Below are 24,922 nucleotides of genomic sequence, written 5' to 3'. Positions count from 1 at the left end.
AATTCTTTCCCTTATTCTATCCAGTTTACTTGTCTATTTTTCAAATGTCAATTTTAAATTATTTGTCTTATTTCCACACATAAATCTGCTATGAGGGAGAGAAGAGGGCAGAAGAAATATGTCTACTTCTTTGTAGAACTTACAGAGAATACACCTCAGGAGTATGTTATATATATCTCCTGAGTATAAAATGATTTTAAAAATGGTTCTGAATGAAATATGCCATCAATAATTTACACAGGAAGAAGGAAGAACAGTTGATTTTTTTCACTGTTTGGAAAAAGCCTAATTGCTATTTTCAGATTTTCATCAATATATCTGAGTGCAAATACTGCCTTCTAAAAGTAAGAAAATTATTTTCAAATATTTCAAAGAAAATAAAGTTGCATTATTACTGCCTTGCTGCCCACACATTAGCATTAAGAAATTCTAGCTTTAAGAAATTCCAAATACAGAAAGTAGAGTTTGCATAAAGAAAAATCAAAGAAATTTACCCTGTTCTGGTGGCTTGTTATTTGCTAAGAGAAAAAAAACTCATAAACTCAGCTTTCTTCTGTGTTTTTATACTGTACTGGCTTCACCCCAGAGTGGTTAATGATCATTTTCTTTACCATTTTCTTCAGCTCCTTAATTTATAATTTACTTGGTCTTTTCTCTTACATGTAAAATAGAACCCCAAAAGGCCCCCTATCCCCTCTTTGAACTGGGTTGGTGTCAAGCCAGCTGGAGCTTTCCTGGCATCTAGGCAGGGAAGTATATTTCATAACACATAAGCAATGTCTATTTGGCAAAATTTGCATGAAGAATTTACTAAACCAATGAGTCATTTCTTGAGGTTAGACTCCTGGCAGACTTCTCCTTCAGCATTTTGCCCAGATCTACCCTTCTGCTACATTCCCAAATTGGTAATTGATGTATTTAACACTCTTCCCGTGTATATACACCAGATTCTTTACCATTTCTGACAGGAAACATGCAGAATTAAGACAGAGCATTAAACGATCCCACACACCGACTTAATACCACAAGTGATACTAGACTAATATAATCCTCCCACATTTCAGCAGTGCCTGGCGAAAGATTCAATTTAAATCCTTATGAACTCTCTTAATTGATCTTTTTAACACAGCAAGAAACACCTCTGTTACCAGCAGATCAGGGTTTTAAATAGTCTTTTTAGATAATTTTAGCAGGAAATTCATTAACTCTATCTTTCAAGAAATGTTTAATTGTTCAATGCAAAAATATCTTAGGATAAAGGTCATACTCTTCATGATAATGTGGGTGAAAGATAGAGGAGTAATAGCATATTCTGGAACTTCCCCCCCAAAATAACTTTCTAATTGTTTTCTGTAGTGAAATTAACAGAATATTAAATTTATTATTTGAGTAGCAGTTGCAGCAATGGTTTAACATTTTTCCTAGAGACTTAATTCAATTATCTAAATCTAGTAATGGTAGCACATAATCAACTGTCTCAGGGTATTAAATTTTTCTGTAAACTCATCATCCCTTATCTGGTCTACACAAAAATCTCATAATTGGTCTATCTGCTTCCAATCCTTTCTCCTTTCACTCAATTTTCCCTATGATCAACAGAGCTATTTTTTTATGTAGCAAATTTTGTGATGCGATTGCCCTGTTTTCCATGGTCCTAATCAATTCCAGAATAAAGTTCAAATTCCTTAGCATGGCCTTCAGGGCTCTTTATTGTCTGATTCTTGCCAACTATCACTCTTTCCCTAACAAACCATTTTCCAAGAAGGAAAAATATTTAGCAGTGGCCAAAGAGAAATAAGATGTTTCTTGACTTTCATCTCTATATATACATGGAATGTCCTTCCCTTCTTTTCCTGCTAGTGAACTTTTATCTGTCCCTTTAGTCATGGCCCATGATTCCATAAAGATATAACTTTTACAATGTGACTATGGGATTGTGGAAACCTTATGTCTGTTGTTCCTTTTATCCAGGGTTTAGACAGATGAGTAATAAAATACAGATAAATAATAAATAAATAATAGGGGGGACAAGGGGCAAAATAAATTGGGTAGATGGAAATACCAGTGGTCAATGAGAGGGAGGGGTACGGTATGTATGAGTTTGTTTGTTTTTCCTTTTTATTTGTTTTTCTGGAGTGATGTAAATGTTCTAAAAAATGATCATGATGATGAATATCCAACTATGTGATGATATTGTGAGCCACTACTTATACATCATGTATGGAATGTACATGTGTGAAGAAGTATCCATAACAATATTAAACAAAAAAAAAAAGACATGGCCCAAGCATAACTTTTTCAGTTAAACACTTTTTTTTGTCATTTTTCCACTATACACTATAACCAACTCCAGGACGTACCTCAGTGTATCATTCCTTTGCAGTTAGTTTATTGGTTATGCTATAATTTTTAACTAATCTCAATGTGTCCCCAAGAAAACTATATCTTTTGGACTGCAATATTTCACACATACTAGTGTTCCATAAATAAAGATGGAATTACTTATCCAAAGATGGAAAAGCATCTTTTATATAATTTTTCTCCTTCTCTTTTTATTATTCAGCTTCAGAAACTATGAGGAATTAAGTTTGAAGCTCCAGGTAGATCTATCACAGAAAAGAAAGATGGAAGAAGAGATTATCCTTCTCTCAAACTTATGATAAAGAAATAGACATTCAGGAATCAAGTTTATAAAGTCAGCTTTTACAATGTTCATTCAACAAATATTTATTCAGAATTTACTATGTGTCAGAAATTTATCAAAGCACTGGGAATACGACATTGAATAAAAGAGACAAAATCCCTGCCCTAAAGCTTACATTCTAGTAAGGAAAAGAAGACAATAGACAATGAACATAGTAAGTAAATTATATAGCATTTTAGAAGGTGAAAAATGCTGTTTAAATAAAGAAGAGTTAAAGTAACTAAATCAGAAGTTCTGGATGGAGATGGAGGACAAAACTTGCAATTTTGAATAGTTTGGTTTAGGTTGGCTTTACTGAACAAGTGCCTTGTAAGCAAAGACTTGAAGGAGGTTAGAAAGTGAGCCAAGCAGATATCTGAGGGAAGAAGTTTTCAGGCAGAGGGAAAAGCCAGGGCTAGGGCCTTGAAAAAAGACAATGCTTGATGTGTTCCATGAATAATGAGGAAGCCAGTATGGCTGGAATGTAGTGAGTTGGGGGCAAAGTTTTTGGCCTTTGAAACTTGGAAGAATGGAGTTGCCATTAATGGAGATAGAGATGACCTCTGACAGATTTGGGAGGGAAGGTTAGGGGTTCAGTCTGAGGAATGAAGGAACTATCTATTATATATCTAAATGGAAATGTGTAATAGGCAGATGGATCCATGAGTGTAGTGTAATACGCAAATGGATCCATTAGTGTAGAGAAGAGAGATGTGTAGACTTAAGATATGAAATAAGGAATCATCAGCATTAAAGGTAAAGTCATAACATTGGATGAGATTCTAAGAAAACAGGGGATAAAGATTGAACTCTGGGGAACTGCTATGGTAAGATTTGGAGATAAGAGAAATCTGCAAAAATGAACCAGCAAGAACTGCTAGAGAAGCAGGAGAGAAACTAAGAGACCATGGTCTCATGGAAGCCAAGTGAAGAAAGAGATTTCAGGAGAAGGAATGAGTGACCAAGTGTGTTAACTGCCACTAAAAGATTAAGTAGCATGAGAACTAAGAACTGCCCGCTGAATTTAGCAATGTGGAGGTCACTAGTGAGCTTAACAAGAGCAATTTTGGCAGAGTACTGTGTCTGAGAGTCTGACTGGAGTAGGGTTAACAGAGAATGAGAGGAGAAAAATCAGAGAGAATGAATGTAGAAGTTTCAATAACTTTTGTTGCAAAAGAGCAAAGAAAGGTGTAGTAACTGGAGGCAGTAATAAGGTCAAAACAAGTTTATTCTTTCTTTTAAGAAGGGAAAAATAACTGTATGCAACCAAAAGAATAAAATATTTAGGAATAACTTTAACCAAGGATACAAAAGACCTATACATGGAAAGCTATAAGAAATTGCTAAAAGAAATCACAGAAGACCTAAATAAATGGAAGGGCATACTGTATTCATGAACTGGAAGACTAAATATAAGTTAATTCTACCCCAAATAATTTATAGATTTAATACAACAACAATTAAAATCCAAAAAACTTACTTTGCAGAAATAGAAAAATCAATAACCATATTTATTTGGAAGGGGAAGTTGCCCTGAATAGCTAAAAATATCTTAAGAAAGAAAAATGAAGTCAGAGGTCTCACATTACCTGATTTTAAAGCATATTAAAGCTACAGTTGTCAAAACAGCATGGTACTGGCATCAAGATAGATGTACTGACCAATGGAATCAAGTAGAATGTTCAGAAATAGACCCTCTCATCCGTGGATAACTGATCTTTGATAAGGTGGTCAAGCCCACCCACATGGGACAGAGCAGCCACATCAATAAATCGTGTTTGGAGAACTGGCTATCCAGATATGCAAAAGAATAAATAATATGCAAAAGAATGAAAGAGGATCTATATCTCACCTCTCAAAATAGATCAAAGACTAAATATTAGCGTTAAGACCATAAAATTGTTAGGAGAAAATACAGGGAAATATCTTATAAATCTTGTAATAGGAGGTGGTTTCCTAGACCTTACACCCAAAACATGAGCACTGAAAAAAAGACATAGATAAACAGGATCATCTCAAAATTAAACACAAAGTTCTTTTGTGCATCAAAGAACTTGGTCAGGAAAAGAAAAAGGTAGCCTACTCAATGGGAGACAGTATTTGGAAACCACCTCAGATAAGTATCCAGAATATATAAAGAAATACGTCAACTCAACCACAGAAAGACAAACACCTCAATTAAAAAATGGGCAAAAGATACAAACAGACACTTTTCAGAAGAGGAAAATACAAATGGCTAAAAGGCACATGAAAGATGCTCAACTTCACTGGCTATTAGGGAAATGCAAATCAAAACCACAGTGAAATATCATCTGACACCCACTAGAATGGCCATTATAAAAAAAAAAAAACAGAAAATGACAAGTGTTAGAGAGGATATAGTAAAGAGGCACACTTATCCACTGTTGGTGGGAATGTAAAATGGAACAACCACTCTGGAAGGCAGTTTGGCGGTTCATCAAGAAGCTAAGTATAGAACTGTCACATGATCCAGCAATCCCATATGTTCAGAGGATCTGAAGGTAAGGACACAAATGGACATTTCACACTTATATTTATATAATGTTTATACCAGCATTATTTACGATTGCCAAGAGATGCAAACAGCCCTCAATGGAGGAGTGGCTAAATAAGCTGTGGTATATACATACAATGGAATACTACAGCTGTAAGAATAAAATCATGAAGTACTTAACAATGTTGATGAACCTTGAGGACATTATGCTGAATGAAATTAGCCAGAAACAAAAGGACAAATTCTGTTTAGTTTCAATAATATGAACTAATATTAATGAGTGAACTTTGAGAGTTAAAGTTAACAATACAGGTTATCAGGAGATAGAAGGTCGAGATTGGGAATTTGGTGCTGAAGGGATACAAATTGTGCAACAGGCTGAGTGTAAAAAGTCAGAAAATGGACAGCACAATAGTACCTGATGATAGCACAATAATATAAGTACACTGAATGAAGCTGAATGTGAGTATGGTTGAGGGAGAAGGGCTGGAGGCATGTGTGAAACCAGAAGGAAAGACAGAGGATAAAGACTGAGATAGTATACCTTAGGAATGCCTAGAGTGGACAATGAAGGTGATTAAATGTACAAATATAAAAATATTTTGGCATGAGGGAGAAAAAATTAATGTCAACACTGTAAGGGGTTGAAAATGGATGGTTTACAGGAAAAGGTGTGATCAATGCAAGCAAGAGTCTATAGTCAACAGTAACATTCTAATATGCTTCCATTCAATGTAATGGAGGCATTATGCCAAAACTAAATGTCAACAAGTGAGGGGTATAGGGAAAGGGTATAGATTCTATGGGAAAGAAAAGGAAATGTCTTCCTATAGATTATGGTGGTGAAGGCGTGTCTATTTACTTAGATTGGATTATATGATGTGCAAGTAATTGTTTTGAAATGAAAAAAGTAATATCATGCTGATGGGAATGATCTGGTAGAAAGCAAAAAACTGAAGATGCAAAAATTGCTAATGATATATCCTACAATTGAAGGATTGTTAGTGACTTATCTTTGAATAGGCAAGTGGAGGGGCTGACATTAGGAGAATGTACATTTCAATCATACTTAATGGAGGGATGACAGAGTATAAGGAAACACTTGCTAGTGTCTATGTAGATATGGATACTGGGGTTTGCAGGATCATTCTTCTGAATGTCTCCATTTTTTTGGTGAAGTAGGAAGCAAACCAATCAACTCTAAGTAAAAATAACAGAGAAGATAGGAGGTTTGAGGAGAGAGGTGAAGGTATGAAAAATCATCTTGGAAGTCATTTTGGACTCAGCTACTACTCAAAGTGTCATTCAATGTCCTACACTGTTCTGCAAATTGTTACTGGACCTTGATAAAAAAGAAAGTATACATAAAAATGTACAGTAAGTGTGCGTGGTATGATCAGTATATTTGTCTTGTTTTACAGCATACTTTCAATGAAGGTGAAGAATTCAATGAAGAAATTTTGTAATTCTACTCCTTCTTTTCCTATGCTATGATTATTTTGTTATATTTGTTGAATTACAATTTCAAGTCTGTTAAATTTAACAAGAAATGCTGACGTCTTTTTAAAATTTCATTTTTCTGAAAATCCATTTTATATTATTTTATTGTCTATGATGAAAAGGGGGGAAAACTGTTCCTTCACCATAGACAGAATGAGAAGTACTAGTCTAGGAGAGCAGAGCAACAAATAGACTAGGCAAATGTTTTGTGATTACCTAGTAGCACTGAGAACTCTGTTAGGTTTGCAATAATGAATTTAAAGTAAGACTGTCAACCTGGTAATGTGCTTTTCTTCAGACATATGAAGTTCCACAGATGCAGGGCAGAATAGACAGGGAGTGGGATTTAACTGGGCTATTGCTTTGTTAAGTAAGTAGATGGAGCAAAAGAGGGGCAAGAAACTTGGAGTATACAAAGGAACAGTCAGAACGACTGACCATGGAATTCAGAGAGGATAAAGAAGAAAAAGAGGACATGAGAGGCGTGAAGGTTAGAAAAAGGAGAGGTTTAATGGACTGTAGATCTCTGAAGGGTTGCAGGACTGTTGGAATAAGGAATGAGCTAGAATGATAGAAGATGATGGTCAGAGAGTGGGATGGGATGTATGAAACTGACAATATGAAGGAATTATAGTGATAAGGTAGGAAAGAGGAAAAGATCCTTAGAAGAGAAGAGTTCAAGGAACTGAGAGCAGGTGTTTTGAAAGGATCATCTCTGTAGAGATTGAAACCATCAAATTAAGCCTGTTCAGACAAAAAAATGTTTTTGCATAAGGAACAACAAATGAATGTCAATACTGCAGGGTTTTGAAAATAGATGGTATATGGGAAAAAGTACGTTCAATGCAAGCGAGGGTCTATAGTCAACAGTAACACTGTAATATGTTTCCACTGAATGTAACAAAGGCATTATGCCAAAACTAAATGTCAACAGGCTGGGAATATGGGGAAGGGATATGGATTCTTCGTGGAAGAAAAGGAAATGTCTTCAGATAGATTATGGGGCAAAGTCATGTCTATACAGTTAGGTTGGATTGTATGATGTGTGAATAAAACTGCTTAAAAATGAACAGAGAGAAATAAGTGCCAGAGAAATTGCGGAGAAAATTCACTGTTGGTAGGGAAACCAAGAGGTACAGCCTCTTGGTGGTTCCATAGGAAGATAGGAGTGGGGTTGCCATATGATCCTGAAACTCCATTACTCAGTATATACTTGGAGGAACTGAGTGTGGGGACTCAAATGGACATTTGCTCACTAGTGTCTAAGATGCAGTGTTTGCAACCCACAGTGGATAGAGGCAGTGTAAGGGTAGACTGTGGAATCGAAGGGGGAACTACAGCATATACATATAATGGACTACTGAGCAGCTAGCTGCAAGAAGGAATGAATTTGTGAGGCATGCAACTGAGTGAATGAACTGCAGGCATGCTACTAAGTGAATGAACTAAGTGAATGAACTGTTGAATGAAATGTCAGAAACAAAAAAAGAAACATTATTATGCCTCACTCATTTGGACTAACTATAATACAAAAACTTGGTGAACTGAAGTCGAGAGCATGGGTTATCAGGTTGGGACCTACTGCAAAGGGTCCTAGATTATAAGCTCTTACATCAGTCATATATATTCTGGAGTTGTAATTGTTGTTTCTAAATTCTGAGATACTGAGCTGTTTGATTAATCGGGTATTTATGTGACACCTGAGATTTAGAATTAGAGCTCTGAAGCTATGAGAGGCAGCAATATCCCATACAGGAACTGTTTAAAAAGTTGAAAAAGGGATCTGACTTTGAGTAGACACATGAATGAAGCTGATCTGGATAGTACTAAGGTAAATTAGAATATAGGGTAAAGGATAATATCGTTCATATTTTAAAACTTTAACTTGTGTGTGAGATCAAAGGGAGAGATGTTTATTTGGTGCAAAATTTATATTTTGGGTAGTGCATTTCCTAATTTAATTTGTATGGCCAGTTTAGTTGAGTACCATAAGAACATGGAATCTTGAATAGGGTGTGAGACTTTGTTGGTTTGTCCAGGTTAGTATGATACCCCGATATATTCCAGAGTAATCTGGGTAGTGAATAAAGAAATATTTGTAAGGTCCCGTTGGGGCACTGGGGAGAAAGGAGGAAATATTTAACTTCCCATTTGGATAATTTCTGATATTCTCACCAGCAGTGGAGACAACCAAAACAACAGGCTGAGCCGTCAATCTTGGGATTCACCCCTATGAAATTTATTCCTTCAAAGGATAGGCTAAGCCTACTTAAAATTAGACCCAAGAGTCACTCCCAGAGAAGTTCTTTTGTTGCTCAGATGTGGCCTCTCTCTGTAAGCCAATGTGGCAAATGAAATCACTGCCCTCCACCCTCCCCCCCATGTGGGACATGACTCCCAGGGCTTTAAGTCATCCTGGCAACATAGGACAGAAATCCCAGGATAAGCCAGGACCCAGCATCAAGGGATTGAGAAAGTCTTGACCAAAAGGGGAAAGAGAGAAATAAGACAAAATAAAGTTTCAGTGGCTAGGAGATTTCAAACAAGTCAACAGGTTATCCTGGAGGCTATTCTTATGCATTATATAGATATCCTTTTTTAGTTTATGGTGATTTGGAGTGGCTAGAGGGAAGTACCTGAAACTGTTGAGCTGTGTTCCAGTAACCTTGATTCCCGAAGATGACTATATGTCAATACAACTTTTAAAACGTGACTGTGTGGTTGTGAAAACCCTGCGTCTGATGCTCCTTTTAAATAGGGTATGAACAGATGAGTAAAAAATATGAAAAAAAAATATATGGATAAAAAACAAACAAATAATTGGGGGACAAAGGTTAAAATAAATTGGGTAGATGGAAATACCAGTGGTCAATGAGAGAGAGGGATAAGGGGTACAGTATGTATGAGTTTTTTCTTTTATCTAGAGTGATGCAAATGTTCTAAGAAATGATAATGATGAATACACAACTAAGTGATGATATTGTAAGCCACTGATTGTACATCATCTATGGAATATTTGTGTGTTAAGATTTATCAATAAAAATATTAAAACAAAAATTAAGCTTGGAGTAGTAAGATAATGATAATAAGCCCCAAGTTAAAAATCAATAAAAAATGAGGAGTAAGGTGGGGTTGAAAGACGACTAAAACATAAGATTCAAATGAGGACTTTTTAGGGAAGATAAAGGAGATCAGACAGGAAACAGCCATGAAAGGACCAATTATCTACTCCAGGCAGCATGGTATGAAGGCTGTGGGAGAAAACCAGACATCACTTGAGAGGACTTTCTGAAAGATAGTGTCTCCTCAGGGAAGATTCCGGTTCCCATTATACCAAGAAGTTAAGGGACTCCTTCAGAGAAAAGGTGAAAGAAATAGTGTGTTTTGCTGATGATGACCCATGAGGTGCAGAAGCACACTGAAAGGTTTCAAAAGGTTTCTGTTACAGAAAAGGGGATATACAGAGCCTTATGAGATTAGAATGCGGGAGCAGAGAGTTTGCCAGGTGTTAAGGGCTACCCATGTAACTGACAAAAAAAAAAAAAAGGATAAAGCACAAAACACATTGTTTTAGAAAATTATTTATCATGGAAACAAAAGAGGACCTGGCACAAGGGAACTTGCCAGAAACCTACAACCTCCAGATGGGTCCCTGGTCCAAATAAGTCCTGAAACCTAGCCCATTTGTCTCCAGAACATCATGTAGTTTCATTTCACTACCCCATATTAGTGGCAGACCCTTCCAATCTCAAAAATTTAGAATTGCCATAGCCAAAACCCCAATGAGAGGTATGGAAAGATCAAAGGTGATGGTGGAATTAAACACAGACAACAGGACTTAACAAATGAATATGTAGTCTTCAGTATTTTAGAGTAGCTAGAAGTAAAAACCTAAAACTGTGAAACTGTAATCCATGTCAAAGTTCAAAATATGTTCTACAACTAATTCTGGTGCCATGCTTTGAAGTTTATAGCTTTTTTTGTATATATATGTTATTGCTTACAAAAAAAGAAGGGAAAAAAAGTCGATTGTGATGATAAGAAAGTATTTAAGCCTTTGGAGCAGCTAGAAGGAAAAATAAGAGAGGATCACATGGTAGTCCATGACAAACTCTGGGATCCATCTTGTAACCACTTTTTGAAGAGTGCCATGAAAAGTATTGCTTTTTAATTTCTCTGCTTTGTATATATATTATACTATACAATAAAAAAAGTTAAAAAAATAAAAGAAGAGGGCCTGGGCCTAGGCTTCTCAATTAATCAGAGATATTTAATCAACCCATTATAACCTGGTCCTGGCTAAGACATGCTTCTTGTACTTCTGCTGTCTTTCAGCTATTTCATTTCATAGAGTATTAAACTGAATAAATGTAGATAAGGAAACCAGAGGCTGCTATCCTTGCCCAATAATCATCCAACAGTGACAAAGAATGATCTTTAGCTACTCAATTACTACGAGATAATGGAGTTTGATCCCTTAAGTGCCCACTGTCATTGCAGAAGCTACTTATGAAGAAATTGATTTTCATCAACAGAAAGGAACTCAAAATCATACTGACTATTCAGGCAAAAGTGGATGACCAGCTCACTAGCTGCAAGAGTGCCAACTCCCTGTCCAGCTTTGAGGCCTGGAAGACGAGAGCTACAACATATTAAAGACATGGTGAATAACAGAATATTTTTCACCTGCAATATTTTAAAGAGAAGAGTAACAGTTCCAGGGTAGCATTTTTGCTTCCTGACAACAGCTTAAGATTTTTCTCAAAAGACCTGGTTTGTAACACATAGCTACATAAAAAACTTCAGCAGAAGAAAAAATCCATTGTATTTAGGCCGTCAGTTTAATTACAGTGCCATATATTTTATGGCCTTCCTACATTTAGAAAAAAAAATTACACAGCTGTGATAAGAGCAGATGAAGATTATTTCATTATAAAATAACTCTGAATGAAATGTGAGAAACTAAAGGTATTATTCAGGAAGAACACTGAATGCCTTCATTTAACTAAAGTTGAATGTAAAAGTCAATTTGTACTTCTTTATAAATAATACTCTCGTTTAGAATTATGAATTGTAAAAGCCTTCATGACTGTAGTTTAATTATATTTTAAGTGTCCTGCACAGGTCCCTGGATTGTGCATCAAACTGCCTTTAAATACGATTCTTTATAATATGCTAAATGTTCTTTTTTCTTTTTATTGTAATTTAACATTTCCCTTTGGAGCAAAGCTTTACTGGGAAACATTCAGAATAAGTCGTAGACTGGTTTATATAAACTACCATGACAAATAAATTACTATTAAAATAATTTTTAAGAAATATAGGTGACAGCAAAAAGACAGCAAATAATCTGCTTATACCACTCCTGATTTATATCTCTGAGAAAAAAACTGCTACAGTGTAGGGTGACTAAAAAGAGCATTTTGAATGATCTGTTTATTAAAATTGGATAATTAGAAATGTTATACACTAATATTTATTTTATTAATTTTTATTACGTATCTACTTATTAACACAACGGCAAGCACTAGATTGTTCTAAAAAAGGCTGACATTTATTAAATCGTTGTAACAAAATAAAATTCAATAATATTAAAATATTTGAATAGGAACATGGGTAGGAGGACGGCAACAAAAGTAAGGAATTTTTTTAATGGCTAGAAAAGAAGAATAAGCAAGTTTTTTATGGAGGGCACATTAGCTGGGCCCTTGCAAGAAAGCACTGTTTATTAAAATAAAAAAAGAAACTGAAATTGTTTTATTATTATAACCTTGACTTTACCATAGTAAAATGTACTGAGTAGGAGAAGGGAGGAAAAGAAAAGGGATGGGGTAAAGAGGGAATGGAAAAGAAAAGAGACAAGGAGTGGGAAAGGAGGAGAGAATGAAGATGAATGGGAGATGATATCAGAATTAAGAAGTGTGTTCCCTATTCATTTGTTGTCTCTGCATTTGCTTCTGATTGAACTTACTTTTCAGGAAGAATGACTTACTGAGTGAACATCTACTTACATCTTTCAAGTTATTTATATATTTCTGGCAATCAATCTTTCTTCTTCAATGAATCATATTTTTTCTTCTCCCTTCCTCTTATTATCCCTCTTCTTTGTCAAGATCATTTTAACTTATTATTTTTTTAATGTGGAGGTGATTAGAGTAGGATGGTTTTATGACCCTACCAAACCAGAATTATATCAACTTTCTGATTAATCACCAAAAAGCAAATGAGTTCTTTGGATGTGGAAGGATTCGTACACTGTAACAGTTGTGAAGAGTAGAGTAGTGGATATGAATTCAAGAGGTTTTTAAGGTAGAGGAACAACAGAAAAGGTACAAAGAACTAGTTGTCTGTGTTGGTTACATTCTGTCTGCCTCTCTAGGTGCATTCTATGCCCCTTCTCTCCCATGCCATGTGTCTTGGAATGCAGGAAGAATAATCTTTTTCTCTTGCTTCAGGTTAGGATTGACCATTAGGTGACAGCTGCAGGAAATCAGAAGGCAGGGGAAAGGAGCTGGGGTGTTTATTTTTCCTTGCTTTCTTCCTGCTGAGTCATTTTGATTTAGCACAGGGAGTATCTTTTGTGTATAGCCACAGCAACCGTCAAGCAGTCCTTTCATGCATCTTCAGCTCTCTCTCAATTCCAGAAACACTGCTCCCTCCCCTTGCCCCAAAAGCTTAGTGTGATGACTCAGTTGTTAGTTGATGGTGCTTACCATCCTTTAGTGGGTCCCTTCTGCTGTCCACACCTCTGCTATTGGTCCCTTCATTAAACCCTTTTCCAATTAATTCCACCGTGTTTGACATTTGTTTCTTGCTGGGAAGCTGACTGATAAAATCGCCAGCATCCCCTCTAGGCTATTTTTAGGCCCAGGCCTGCACAATCCAATTCCCTCTGATTCCAGATTTCTCAATTTAACTCAACATCTCATTCACTGTTCCAGATCCATCTTGTTGAATGAGCCCCTCCAAGGCAATAACATATCATTATGACATCAGAAGTCCTTTAGGCTTACCTACAGTTTATCATTCATAAAGCCTCTATTTTCATAAAGAGGACATCAAAATGCAAAAACACAAAAACAAAAACAAAAACAACCTAGATTATTTCAGGGATTTAGTCAGAACAGGAAAGTAGCATTCCTCAGTAATATTAATCTTACCTCCTTCTCTTTGTTGAGCAACACCAATTGGCTGTCCGTGAGGATACAATACTTCCTCTCCCATGTTGTCTCGGTGTATGGTGACTGACCACAAGACAGACGGTGGGTAGGAGGTCCTTTCACATCTTTGTGAGAAGAGAGAAAAACAAAAGTGACAAATCACTTGTCAGGTTTACTAAACCAGTATATCAAATGTAGAAGTCTTCAAAAACTAAATAAAAAGGTAAGTATAAACATCAACCCCAATGGTAAATTGAAAACGTATCCTTTTTAAGAAAATAAAAATCGTTATGTACAGAATAAGGAAAATTTGGTCCACAGACTACAGAGAAATACTCTAGGAAGAACTGTTAGCACAAACTTGACATGATAAAAATCAACATTATATGCAAATCAGATCTAAACCAGTATCATTCAAAACAAAGAGGTGAGGACAAACCAGAGACAATAACCAAAGATAAAGCCTCAGATCTTTGGGAGGAAGATGATATTCCATCTATAGTTTGAGAGAACACTGTAGACTTAAAACTGAAAGAGTGAATTTATTGGCAGAACATGTCTTCAAAATGGCTTTATTTTTAGTTACTCATTAAGTGTTAGAAATGCTTAAACTATAACATATATTACCACTAGAGGCCAGTAAGGCCTTAAAAACAGAAAACAATTTCTTACAAGTAAAGATTTAAATATATTACCACTATGTTGATTAGAGGTGGAGGCATGGAATAGCAAAGAAAAATGTGTCATTTCCTAGTAAAATATCAAGTGGTTACTGTCACCTTTATTACTGTAAAATTTTTTATATGAACTGGTCACTTAACATTGCTCCATGCTGTGAATCTTGGAACATTATCTGAATCATGAGCTGGATAAATGAAGGATTTTATGACAGTTCAATATATATTAAAAGTTATTTAACCACTAAGGAATAATTCTTCTAATATACTGCAGAAATTGTTTAAAATGCATTATTTATAATTATTTAGTGATTATTCTACAAGAACAACTCAAACTGAAGTTAATAGTTTACAAAACAAACACACATAAGGGAAAGAGAGTATTATAAATAAGCATGCTGTATCTATTAGATGGGTATTTTTCAATTGGATTTATCATGGTTTGCTACAGATTTTTTTTCTTTTTTCACAGATGATAATATTCCTGGTACTGATTCCAAGGAAATCCCAATGTGTCCTACATGTGTTATAATTATCTATTTATGCATAATGATAGCATATTTACATATAAATTTAGCAAGTGAGTAATTAGGACAGGTAAGCATATGTCTCTCTTCTTAAAACCAGTTACCTGTCCAACATCTTAATTGTTTCTTCTGGCTTAACTCACTTTCCTTCCTAAGTCTAATTAAACTGCATCAACTGTAACTTATCAATGCCTCCACAAATAATTAAAGGTCTAAGAATCAATACCATACTTGGTGACTGTAACTATGTGAAGAATGTTTGCATATTTGTTTGTTGTTTATAATAAACATATTAAAACAACAACAACAAAATACCATACTAGGGCTTTGCTGGACATGTTGTTAATTCTTAAAAGTTCATAGTTTTTTTCTTGCTTTTAACAACCTCTGCCCTGTGCACAGCAGAACATCCCTTCTGCTGTAACTAGAGCTTTTTCATTCCATATCAACTGTCTTTTCCCACTTCCAATTCTTGCCTTGTGTGAGAAGCACATTTTAAATTTTGGAAGGGAATAGTGGTACATGGGCTGGGAATCAAACTCCATGTCTTCCACATGGCAGGCGAGCATTCTACCATTGAACCACCAGTGCACTCTTAAATTATTTTAAAGTTTTCTTTGGACTTCAAAATTTCTTCTAATCATCATAAAAAATAATAATAAGGAAGTAACTTTTTAATCCTTTTGACACATGTAAAGTATTCTTGCCTAACCATGTGAAAAAAATTCTTTTCACATGATTTCAACAAAGAAAAAGATTTTTCATTTAATGTAGGCCTATTTTTAGAGTTAAATACCAAGAATGCTTCAATGCAGAGGAATGCACCTAATTTAAGTGGAAATGGGATGTTTTGTGACCTACACAAAGTTTTCTTTCAAATAACTAACTTCTTAAATAAGTTAGCTATGAGTGACCTAAACTACCCACTGAAATTTAATTTTAACAGCAATCTCATGATCTCTACTAGGCTAGAAGATATTGACAGGCCCTGCCTATAAGAATTAAAATAAAGGGACTCCCAGTTTCCCAAGACACTGCAGGGTGCTGTGCAAATTTGTGAACAACTAGTAAAGACTGGCAGAGCCAACTTCCTCAAAACTCTGGAAAACAGCTACAGGGTTACAGTTATTTGGTGGGTACCTACCCAATCAAGAAAACATAGCTTTAAAAAAACGGTAGGAAAAATTTGTGGTGCTCTTGCTGGACCCTTCCTCAATCTCTCCCTGGTGCTGTGCGAGTTCACTTGTGCTACCATTGTGGGTTCCTGGTCCTGCCCCACAGACAGCAGAATAACACCTATGGGCATACTGGTGCCTATCTAGTGGTAACCTGAAAGACTGAACCAGGAAACTGGCTCAACCTTCTTGAACTTGCCCTGCAAGGCAGAAATATTTGCAGATAGCTAAAACAGTGTAAGAAACAATTTTAAGGTGAAGTGGTCTGGGGCAAAGGATTACCTGCATTAAGGCATAGAATTTCTCATAGGTAATGGAGTGGACAGTTAGATTCCTGTAAGTGGGGGAATTCCACACCCAGGACAAGAAACAGGCACAAAAAAGAATGGAGAGGATCCATTTCCCTGTGGACTCTTCTTTATAGGAGGGCTAAGCTTTGAAGGAAGGCGCTAGCCAACATAAAGTCAATTTGCAAAGACTGTGAAAGGCATTGCTTGCATTGATATGTTTGTTACTGTTAACTGCCAGTACTTAAGGAAATCACTGTCGTATCGCTAACTGGATACAAACTTAAGAAATACACAGCTCAGGGCTAAATCCCAAAGTTAACACTTTAAAATGTACAGTGTGCAACAAAAGATTACTAGTCAACTAAAGAAATAGTAAATGATGGCCTATCCCCAGGAATAAGATAAAAATCCAAAAACAATCAATGAAGATGAACAGACTCTGGAGATACCTAAGACAAAAAAAATGATCTTCAATATGCACAAGGAGATCAAAGGAAAACATCAAAGAAAGAAAGAAATGATATTGGGAAAAAGGTGGATAACCAATATGAGAATCTCAATTAATGGTTAGAAATGTTTTAAAAGATACCAAACGAAATGGTGGAGGTGAAGACCACAACATCTGAAATGAAAACTTCCCTAGAGGGTTTCAATGGCAGATTGGTGCTGGCAGAAGAAATAACCAATGATCTTCAACATAAGACAACTGAAATGATTCAGGCTGAGGCACAGAAAGAAAAAAGAGTGAGAAAAGTAAACCGAATTGTGCTTGTTTTAAAGGATTATGTACCCTAGAAAAGCCATGTTTTAATCCTGATCCATCTTGGGGAGGCTGCAGTTTCTTTTAATTTCTATTCAGCACTGTAGGTTGGAAATTTGATTAGATTATCTCCATGGAGATGTGACGCACCCAATTGTGGGTATTAACCTTTGATTGGAGGGAGATGTGACACTACCCATTCCAGGTGAGTCTTGATTAATTTAAAGGTAAAAGAGGAAATGTTTTGAAGAAAGCTTCAGAGCCATGAGAGAGCCACGAGAACCACAGTAGCCCATGCAACCAGAGATGAAGAAGGAAAATGCCCCCAGGGGAGCCTCACAAAACAAGAAGCCTGGAGAAAAGGCTATCAGACATTGCCAAATTTGTCATGTGCCTTTTCAGTTTAGAAAGAAATCCTGAACTTCATTTCATTGACCTTTCTAGATTGAAGGTAATCTCTTATTGGTGTCTTAATTTGGACATTTTTATAGACTTGCTTTAATTAGGGCATTTTCACAGGCTTAGAACTATAAACTTGCAACTTAATACATTCCCCCTTTTAAAAGCCATTCTGTTTCTGGTATATCACATTCTGGCAGCTAGCAAACTAGAACATGAATTTATGAGACCTGTGGGACTACATCTAGTGTGCTAATATACACTTTATGGGAGTGCCAGAAAGAGCAGAAAAAGAGAAGGGGCAGAAGGGATAATAAATAATTAATGACAGAAAACTTTCCAAATTTAACAAAAGACATGGATATACACATTTGAGAAGCACAATTAACCCATAGCAGGATAAACTTGAAGAGAACCATGCCCAGACACATTTTAGTCAAAGTGACCAATGCCACAGACAAGAAGAGAGTTCTAAAAGCTGCAAGAAAAAAGCAACGTGTTATGAACAAGGAGCTCCAATAAGATTAAATACTGATTTTGCATCAGAAACCATGAAAGCAAGAAGGCAATGGGATGAAACATTTAAAGTGCTAAATGAAAATAACTTCAAGCCAACAATATTCTATCTAGTGAGACTATCTTTCAAAAATGAGGGAGAAAAGATTGTGACCGTGCATACTTTGCACTAGTAAATAAATGTTTCTTTGGAAAAAAAAAAAAAGAGGGATAGATTAAGACATTCTCTATGAACAAAAACTGAGGGAGTCTGTCACCATTAGCCCTGTCCTACATTATAAGCTATGCTGAAGGGAGTTCTTCAAAGTGAAAGGAAAGGACACCAGACAGTAAATCAAACAAGCATAAAGAAATCCAGTTAAGGAAACCGTATGGATAAGTACAAATGCCAATAACACTATACTGTATTTTTTGGTACATAACTCTAATTTTGACTTCTTATAGGTACTAAAATGCAAATGCATGAAACAGAATGATAAATTTACAATTTGGGATATCCAATGCAGAAATATATAATTTGTAACAAGTATAACAAAAAGTGGGGGAGCAGAAGGATGAAGGGACAGAATTTGGGTATGCTATTAAAGTCAAACTAGTATCAAAACAAACATGATTACTATAGATTTAGGAATTTAAATTTAAGCCCCTTGGTAATCACAAAAAAAATACCTGATAAACATATACAGAGGGTCTATTAGTCAGGATTCTCCAGGGAAAAAGAACTGACTGGATATACACACATACACACACTCAAACATATATATAAATATGTATATATACTATGTAAATATTATAAGATTTGTTATAGAAATCCACTCATGAGACTGTGGGGTAGGCAAGCCTGAATTCCACAGGGCAGGCTACAAGCTGGGAACTCTGATAAAGGTTTTCCATGAATTTCCCAAGTGAACCTGGCAGCCTAAAATAGAGATGGAATTGCTTCCTTCTCTGTCAGCTGAAATCATTAGTTCTCTCTTTAGGGCCTTCAACTGACTGATGAGACTTCTCTCATAGCTGAAGGCAATCTCCATTTAGATATAATTTTAGATGTAATCAGTCAAGATTCAATCAACTTTCTAATGACATAAATCCACAAAACACCCTCATAGTACCAATCATGCGAGTGCTTGCTTGACCATACAAATGGATACCATAACCTAGTCAAGTTGATACATGAACTTAACCATCACAGAGCGAAAGGAGAAGGGATACAAAATAATTCAGTACAAAAAAATTTTGAGTAAATATAAAAGCAGGTATTGACAGAAGAACTGAGGGACAAAGAGTTACAAAGATCAAATAGCAAAATGGCAGAAGTGTAGTATCAATAGTTACTTTAACTATAAATGAATTAAATTCCCCATTCAAAAGGCAGTGGTTAGTACAATGGATAAAAATAAATGCACCAACTATATGCTGTCTACAAGAAACTCTCCTTGAATTAAAAGACACAAGTACTTTGAAAGTTAAAGGGTGAGGGTGGGATAACATACCATGTATATAGTAATAAAAAGAGAGTTAAGCTAGCTATATAAAATCAGATGTAATAGACTTTAATTCAAAAACTGTTACATGGGCAAAGAAAGCCACTTTATACTGATGGAGTCACAATTCAACAGGAAGACATAACATTTATTAATATCTATGCACCTAAGAGCAGAGCCCCAAAGTATATGAAGCAAATATTAATAAATCTGAATGGAAAACCAGAGGGTTCTACATTAGTAGGGGACTTCAACACAATACTTTTAAGAATGGCTAGGACATTTAAACTGAAGATCAATAAGGAAATACAAGACTTGAACAAGATTATAAATGAATTAGACCTAATAATAGAAAGAACATTTCACCCAACAGCAGCAAACTACTCATTCTTCTCTAGTGCATGTGCTATTCTCCATGATAGGTTGCATAATAGGTCAAAAAACAAGTCTTAATAAATTCAAAAATATTGAAAATATACAATGTTTCTTCTCTGACAACAATGGAATGAAGCTAGAAATCACTAACAGAAAGAGAACAGAAAAATTCACATATAGATGGGAATTAAATAACACCCTTAAACAATTAATAGGTCAAGAAAAAAATCATTAAAGGAAATTGGGAAATATCTTGAGGTGAATGAAAATGAAAACACAACATATCAAATCTTACGGGACATAGCAAAGGCAGTGCTGAGAAAGAAATTTATAGTTTTAAGTGTTTACAACGTTACAAAAGAAGAGAGATATCAAATCAAATATTTAATTTCACAACTGGAGGATCTAGAAAAAGAAGAGCAAACTAAACATAAAGCAGAAACAGAAGGTAGGAAATACCAAAGACTGGATGGAGATACATGAAAAGGGGAACAACGACGACAACAACAACAACAACAACAAAAAAATAGAGAAAACCAAAAGATGGTTCTTTAAAAAAAAAAGCCTACTAAAACTGAAAATCTTTCAGCTAGACTGACAAAGAACAACAAGAGACAGAACAACTGAAATCAGAATTGAAAGGGGAAGCACTGCTATACATTTCACAGAAATAAAAAGGATTATAAGAAAATACTATGAACTATATGCTAACAAATTAGTCTAGATGGAATAGACAAATTTTTAGAAACACACAACTACCTACACTGACTCACGAAGAAACAGAAGATCTCAACAGATCAGTAACAAGTAAAGAAACTGAACCCATTACCAAAAACCTCTCAATGAAGAAAAGTCCAAGAACAGATGGCTTTATTACTGAATTTTATCAAACATTCTAAATATTAACATAAACCCTGCTTAAACTCTTTCAAAAAATTTAAGAGAACATTCCTTAACTAATTATATGAGGCCTACATCACACTTATAGCACAGATGATGATACCAAAGAGAAAAGAAAATTACAGATCAGTATCCCTTATGAATATAGATGTAAAAAAAATCAAAACAGAAAAAAACTAGCAAACTGAATCTAACAACAGCATAATAAAAGAATTATACACCATGATCAAGTGGGACTTATTCCAGGTATGTAAGGGTGTTTCAATATATGAAAATCAATTAATGTATGTAATGCACTATATTAACAAATTGAAGGGAAAAACCAAATGATCATCTCGATTGATGCAGAAAGGGCATTTGACAAAATCTAGCATCCCTTCTAAATAAGAAAAAAACAACAAACAAAAGAAAAACAAACAAACAAACAAAAACTAGGAATAGAAGGAAACTTCCTCAACAAGATAAAGGGCATATATGAAAAACTCACAGCTAATATCATATTCAATAGCTGAAAGTATGAAAGCTTCTATCCTAAGATCAGGAAAAAGACAAAGATGCCCCCGTATTCACTGTTATTCATCACTGTACTAGAAGTTCTAGCCAGGACAATTAGACAAGAGAAAGAAAAGAAAAGCTATCCAAATTGGAAAAGAAGAAGGGAAATTGCCCTAGTTGAAGATGACATGATCTTATATAAAACGGTGAAAAATCCACAATGCTACAAGAGCTAATACACGAATTTAGCAAAATTATGAGGTACAAAATCACCACGCAAAAATCAATGGTGTTTCTATACACTAGTAATGAGCAATCTGAAGAGGAAATCAAGAAAAATATCGATTTACAATAGCAACTAAAAGAATCAAGTATCTACGAATAAATTTAATCAAGGATGTAAAGGACTTGTACGTGAAAAACTATAAAACATCACTGAAATAAATTTAAAAAGACCTAAATAAATTCCGTGTTCAAGGATTAATAGATTAAATATTAAGAGGTCAATTCTATTCACATCCAGTTTACAAACTGAATTCAAACTCAATCAAAATTCCAATAGCCTACTTTGCAGAAATGAAAAAGTTAATTGTGATAGTTTGAAGCTATAAGTACCCCAGAAAGTCATGCTTTTAAAGCTAATCCATTCCTGTGGGTACGGACCCATTGTAAGTAGGATCTTTTGGTCAGTAGGACCTTAAGTTAGGATGTGACCCACCTCATTCTGTGTGAGTCTTACTAGACATTCGTAAGAGAATAAAATTAAGACAGAGAGAGAGAAAGAGACACAAGAAGCTAAAAGCAGCGAAATCCAGAAGAAAAGGGAGAGACCAGCAGATATCAACATGTGCCTTACCAAGTAGCAGAAAAGCCAAGGATTGCTGTCAGCTGGTCTTCAGGAAGAGGCATTGCCTTGATGATGCATCGATTTGGACAGTCTTATGGCCTTAAATTGCAAGCAAATTAACTTCGATTGTTAAAAGCTAACACATTTCATGGCATCTGCTTTCAATAGCCAAACAAAACAAAAAGATTTTAGTACCACTAGAGTTGGGTGCCACTATTACAAATACTAAAAACATGGTAACAGCTTTACAAATGGGTAATACCTAGAGGCTGGAAGAATTGTGAGTTGCTTGACAGAAAAGGCCTAGACTGCTTTGAAAAGACTGTTGGTAGAAATATGCATGATAAAGAACTTCTGTTGAGGCCGTTGACAGTGACGAGCTTAGATATCTAACTGAGGAAATTTCTAAACTAAATGTGGAAAGTGATGTCTGGATTATCCTTGTAGTTTATACAGAAAATGTAAGAGGAAACAGATAAGCTGAGACTGAATTTCTAGACCCAAGGAAACCAGAAGTTGATGGTTTGGAAAATTCTGAGCTTCTAGAAAACAAGTCCCCAAAGAATGGTACTTACCATGTGAGGGCTTAACTGAACATGGATCCAATCAACAATTTCAGTGCAAGTCATGATTAGAAATACAGTTATCCAGCAAAGATCTACGGAAAGATCTACTGTCTGATGGTCTGAACGTCCATGTAGTACATAGGAAACTAAGGTTTTTTGCAAGACCTGTAGAAACGGAACTACTGCCCGCCTGGACTAAAAGGAATAGATTGATAGAAAAATGACTTCAAAGGAAGAATCAGAGAAGCTGAGTGTGGACTGAGGATATCTTCTTGAGCCAAGAGAGCAGGCCCACCCACATGTGTGGAAAGAGTGAACATATCCTGACACTTGAAGAGGGCAGGCCACCTGCCCCATTGTTCAGAAAGAGTATTACCAACTCAGTTTTCTCAGAGGATTGTGGAGAGACTTGCCACCACTATTAAGCTTGACAAGGGTGGAGCCTAAAGTCTCAATGCCACCCCAATGCTTGAAGAAGGTGGAACCAGGAGTCCAGCCACCACCCAGTTGACTGACAAGGGTGGAGCTGAGAGGCTGGCCATCACTATGATGCTTGAAGATACTGGAGCCTTCACCGCAGTTTGAGGAGACCATGGCCACCACACAAGCACTTGGAAAGGTGGGACTGATGTTCCAACAAGCCTAGAGGAGTAAATAACATTCCATAGATGCCTCTCAGAGCTTGAAATCTAATAGAGTATGCCCTGCAGGATTCCAGTATTGTTTGTGGCCCCTATTTCCCTTCCAATTTCTCTCTATGGGAATGGGAATGTTTATCCTATGAATGTCCCTCCATTGTATACTGGAAGCAGATAACTTGTTCTCTATTTTCACAGGTCTACAGTAGGAAGGGAATTGTGTTCAAGGACAGACCTTAATTACAACAATGTTAATAAGACTTTGTTATTATGTATAACAAATATTATATATAACAATATAACAATATTGTTACTGAAATGATTTAAGGCTTCTGGGTTATTTGTGATGCAATGAATGTGTTTTACATTTGGAAAAAAACATTTCTTTTGGAGGTCCAGAGTATGATGGTTTGAAGCTGCAAGTATCCCAGAAAAGTATGCTCTTAAAGTTAATCCATTCCTGTGGGTATGGGCCCATTGTACGTAGGATCTTAAGATGTGACCCACCTCATAGGAGGGTAAGATTCTCAAATAGCTAAAACCATCTTGAAAAACAAGAACAAAGTTAGAAGACTAACACTTCCCGATTTTAAAACAGCATGGTGGGTGGGCCATGGTGGCTCAGCAGGCAGAGTTCTCACCTGTCATGCCAGAGATCCAGGTTCCATTTCCAGTGCCTGCCCATGCAATAAACAACAACAACAACAACAAAACAGCATGGTTCTAGTACAAGAGACTTACATATCAACAGAATCAAGCTAAGAGTTCAGAAATATTGATTTTTCACAAGGGTGTCACCATTCTGTGGGGAAAGAACTGTCTCTTCAACAAATGGTTCTGGGAAAACTGAATAATCATACAATAAAAAAATGAAGGTGGACTCTCACCTCATACCAAATACAAAAATTCAAAATGGGTCAAAGACTATAAGGACCCAAACCATAGAACTCTTAGAAGAAAACACAGGGAAGCATCTTCAAGATTGTGTGTCAGGCATTGTTTTCTTAAACTTTAACACCAAAAGCATGAGAAACAAAAGGAAAAATAAAAAGACTTTATCAAAATTAAAAACTTTTCCACATCAAAGGACTTCATTATGAAAGTAAAAAGACAAGCTACTGAACGGGAGAAAATATTGGGAAACCATATTTCCAACAAGGGTGTTTGAGGATTGGTGCCTTGATTTTAGATTTCTCCTAGCCTCAAAACCTTAGGCCAATAAATTCCCATTGTTTAAGTAAACCCACTGTATAGTATTTGCTTTAGCAACAAGGAAACTAAAACAGTTTTTGGACCAGGAGAGTGGGGTGTAGCTATTACAGATGCCAGAAAATATGGAAACAGTTTTGGAATTCTATAATAGAGGCTGAAAGAACTGTGAGGTGCTTGAAAGAAAAAGCCTAGATTGCTGTGAA

General features: G+C 35.7%; 1 protein-coding gene across 7 annotated transcripts in view; it reads right to left on the bottom strand.

Annotated features, from left to right (window-relative positions):
• Positions 1-24,922, bottom strand: part of RASAL2 (RAS protein activator like 2) — a 562,368-nt gene that overhangs the window by 263,142 nt on the left and 274,304 nt on the right. For 6 of the 7 annotated variants that reach the window (XM_077157105.1, XM_077157101.1, XM_077157107.1 and 3 more), the window contains exon 2: positions 13,859-13,983. In XM_077157105.1, coding sequence (XP_077013220.1) covers positions 13,859-13,983 — 125 coding nt within the window. Of the gene's footprint in view, positions 1-13,411; positions 13,780-13,858; positions 13,984-24,922 lie in introns of those variants that run through there. The other variant, XM_077157103.1, reaches the window with a different exon arrangement.

This window comes from Tamandua tetradactyla, chromosome 4, assembly GCF_023851605.1.
Source record: "Tamandua tetradactyla isolate mTamTet1 chromosome 4, mTamTet1.pri, whole genome shotgun sequence".
NCBI lineage: Eukaryota > Metazoa > Chordata > Mammalia > Pilosa > Myrmecophagidae > Tamandua > Tamandua tetradactyla.
Note: the sequence above shows the minus strand (reverse complement) of the source record. Positions and strands in the feature narration are given on the sequence as shown.